This window comes from Salpingoeca rosetta, assembly GCF_000188695.1.
Source record: "Salpingoeca rosetta unplaced genomic scaffold supercont1.142, whole genome shotgun sequence".
Taxonomy (NCBI): domain Eukaryota; class Choanoflagellata; order Craspedida; family Salpingoecidae; genus Salpingoeca; species Salpingoeca rosetta.
The window spans coordinates 135-3,002 of NW_004754796.1; the positions used below are offsets into that span (position 1 = coordinate 135).

At 55.5% G+C, this 2,868-nt stretch overlaps 2 protein-coding genes across 2 annotated transcripts; one reads left to right on the forward strand and one right to left on the reverse strand.

Annotated features, from left to right (window-relative positions):
* Positions 1-318: 318 nt before the first annotated feature.
* On the reverse strand, positions 319-1,252 carry PTSG_11516 (uncharacterized protein; the record flags this gene model as incomplete). The annotated part of the gene is made up of 3 exons (XM_004987391.1): positions 892-1,252; positions 614-762; positions 319-424 (listed from the first exon to the last, which is right to left on the reverse strand). Exons 1-3 carry the CDS (start codon positions 1,012-1,014, stop codon positions 319-321), a joined length of 378 nt encoding a protein of 125 aa, XP_004987448.1. The 5' UTR covers positions 1,015-1,252.
* Positions 1,253-1,507: 255 nt separating this feature from the next.
* On the forward strand, positions 1,508-2,742 carry PTSG_11517 (uncharacterized protein; the record flags this gene model as incomplete). Its single annotated transcript, XM_004987392.1, has 4 exons — positions 1,508-1,872; positions 2,135-2,246; positions 2,374-2,445; positions 2,641-2,742. Coding segments are annotated over 4 exons (651 nt in total), but the record flags the coding sequence as incomplete, so codon positions are not given.
* Between the last annotated feature and the right edge of the window lie 126 nt (positions 2,743-2,868).

Consider the following 2,868-nt stretch of genomic DNA (forward strand, 5'->3'; position numbering starts at 1 on the left):
TACCTATTGACTGTTCTGCGGCTAGGAGACTAGAGCGCCGACGACATAAAGAGTTATCCCTATCGCACCACGCTCTCTGTGTGTGTGTGTGTGTGTGTGTGTGTGTGTGTGTGTGTGTGTGCGTGAGTGTGTGTGTTGTGTTGTGTGTGTGTGTGTGTGTGTGTGTGTGTGTGTTGTGTTGTGTTTGTGTGTGTGTGTGTGTGTGTGTGTTGTTAGTTCATCTGGCTGCTGTTGGTTGCCCCATGACCTAGAAACGACATACAGTGCATGGTTTCTCACGCATGCGTGTGTGTGTGTGTGTGCAACCAGTGGCGGTGCTTACGGCGGCTGCTGGAGGATGCGCGGCGCAAAGTTGACCATCACGGTGGCAGGGGATGAGTCCACGACCGCATTTCCATTCGTCGCAGTGGCACGGAGCACATACCTGTTGCGAGGAAACGATGCAGCGAGGCAAAACAATGCAGGAAAAGACCGATGAATGGCTGATGCAATCACGCGCATAACAACAAATGGTGTAACCATGCATGACAACCGACGCACACACGCACACACGCGCGCATACGCAGACACAGACACACACGCGCAGACACACACAAGACACCATGCCACTTACGTTCCCGCCTCATTGGCGAGGATGGTCTCGATGACCAGCACTTGGGATGCGGCTGATGGGTTCACGTCTGGATCGAGCGGTGCACCATCATGCAGCCACTGGAACGCATACGTCGCATCCTCGGGTGGGTTCATGCCTTGCAGCACAACCTGTGCGCATGTGTGGTGTGTGTGGGTGAATCAAGGCCCAATAACGTTGTGCGACGCATCTCAGGATCCAGCTTCTCTTGATTCAAATGCACTCGCACAGACGTGCAGCCAACCAACACACAAACGCACCTGGCTCAGTTCCGACACCGTCGTGGTTGCGGGAGAAACGGAAAAGGCCAGCACTTGCTCGCAGCACAGCGCTGCTACCAGCAGCGCCAGCAACAACGGCTTCCAGCATCGGCCACCAGCCATCGTTGAGGGAGAAGAGGGATGGATGGGGGAAGGGAGACAGACCTGCCGCACAGACACTAATTGTGACGATGGGAGGTCAGCTCAACTTGCTGCGGAACGTGGCGTGTTTGTGGTTGTTGGGGTGCTTGTGTATGCGACTGCTGTTGTCGATAAGGTGGCGGTGGTGGGGGAACGAGGAGGCAAAGAATGACAATAAGGTCTGCTGTTGCAGTTTGTTTGAAAGTACCGGCGGGCAGCCTGTGTGTTGTGTGTGTGTGTGAGTGCATGCACACGCAGCACACGCACATCTCAGCAGCATCGCTGCAACGGTTTCACATCGTTGGGTTTGCTCGTTTGAATTCCGCGCGGCACAACCGTCTGCAGTCAAACTTGACTTTGTGGCCGCTGAGGAAAGGCGAATTTGACGTTGTCGATTATCAATTAAGGTTATTCACCAAACTTCCCTGTGGCCTAAATTCAGTCTTTCAAGTGGAAACTGAATTCAGTTGTGGATATGGCGCAAAGGCAACCACAGCAGAACAGGAGCAGCAGCGAAGACGCGACGATGGCAGCGGGCAGTGCGGTGAAGGTGCGCTGGGGTGCGCTGGCCACGGTCGTGGCGGTGGTGGTGCTTGTGGCTCTGATGAGCAGCGGTGGCAGCAACACCGACGACAGCGCGCATCACGCGGGATCACGCGTGCACGAGCGGGGTGGAGACTCGGCCTCTTACGTGCACCTGAACAAGGGCGCCGTTCCACTGAGCAACAAGGGTGACGGTACCGGCAACAATGCAGCTGCAGCACAAGCCCGCGCCGGCGAAACAACACCATCTGCACAGGAGGAGGAGCAGCAGCCTGAAGCTTGCGACTGCTCGTCCAGGTACAAGGCATAAAGGCATTGTACAGGGCTGTGGCAGTGCCTTTTGAGCGAGTGTAGTGAGAGCGCATGTGTTGTTAGTGTGCATGTGTCAGTGCGTGGGTGTGAGCCCTTGTGTGCTCGAGGTGTGAGCCCTTGTGTGCTGGAGGTGTGCTTGTGGTTCGTTTGGTAGCCGCACTGCCCATACATATGTGCGCGGGGATGCGGCAGTTGCGTTTTCCACACGTCAAGTGGCTCATGCTGAGGTGATGGACATGTTTTTCAGTGAGGCTTGCGCGTATGGGAAGCTGATGTCGATGGAGCCAAGCCAGTGCTGTGAATGCGTCAACGTGCCACAGGCCCCAGAGGAGTTTTCCGTGCTCATGAAGACAACAAAGGTGCACAAACGCCCACAGATGTTGACTTGATGCCAGGTGATGTGGTGGTATACACGTTAGTTGTGGTTCGCTTGACTGATCAGGCGCTAACTTGGTGTTTCATGCTGATTTGCACCGCTCTCTGAAGGGTGACATTACGCTTCGCATCCACCGCGAATGGTCCCCACTCGGCGCCGATCGCTTCTACGAACTCGTACAGGTGTGTGTGTGTGGGGGGGAGGAGAAGAGAAGGGGGCTGTATGTGTGTGTGTGTGTGTGTGTGTGTGTGTGTGTGTGTGTGTGTGTGTGTGTGTGTGTGTCTGCGTGTGTGTGTCTGCGTGTGTCTGCGTGTGTTTGTTTGCTGAATCGCATGCTCTGTCTCCTCAACTGACATGCACGTGCACGCTGGCTGCAGCTCGGGTTTTGCGAGCCGACGGCGACATCGATCAAGGGCCTGTCCATCTTCCGCGTCGTCAAGCGATTCGTCGTGCAGTTTGGCATCCACGGCGATCCAAAGGTAGGGGGGTGTGTGTGTCTGTGTATACGTCTCAGCGTGTGTCTGTGCCTCTGAGTGTGTGTGTGTGTGTGTGTGTGTGTGTGTGTGTGTGTGTGTGTGTGTGTGTGTGTGTGTGTGTGTGTGTGT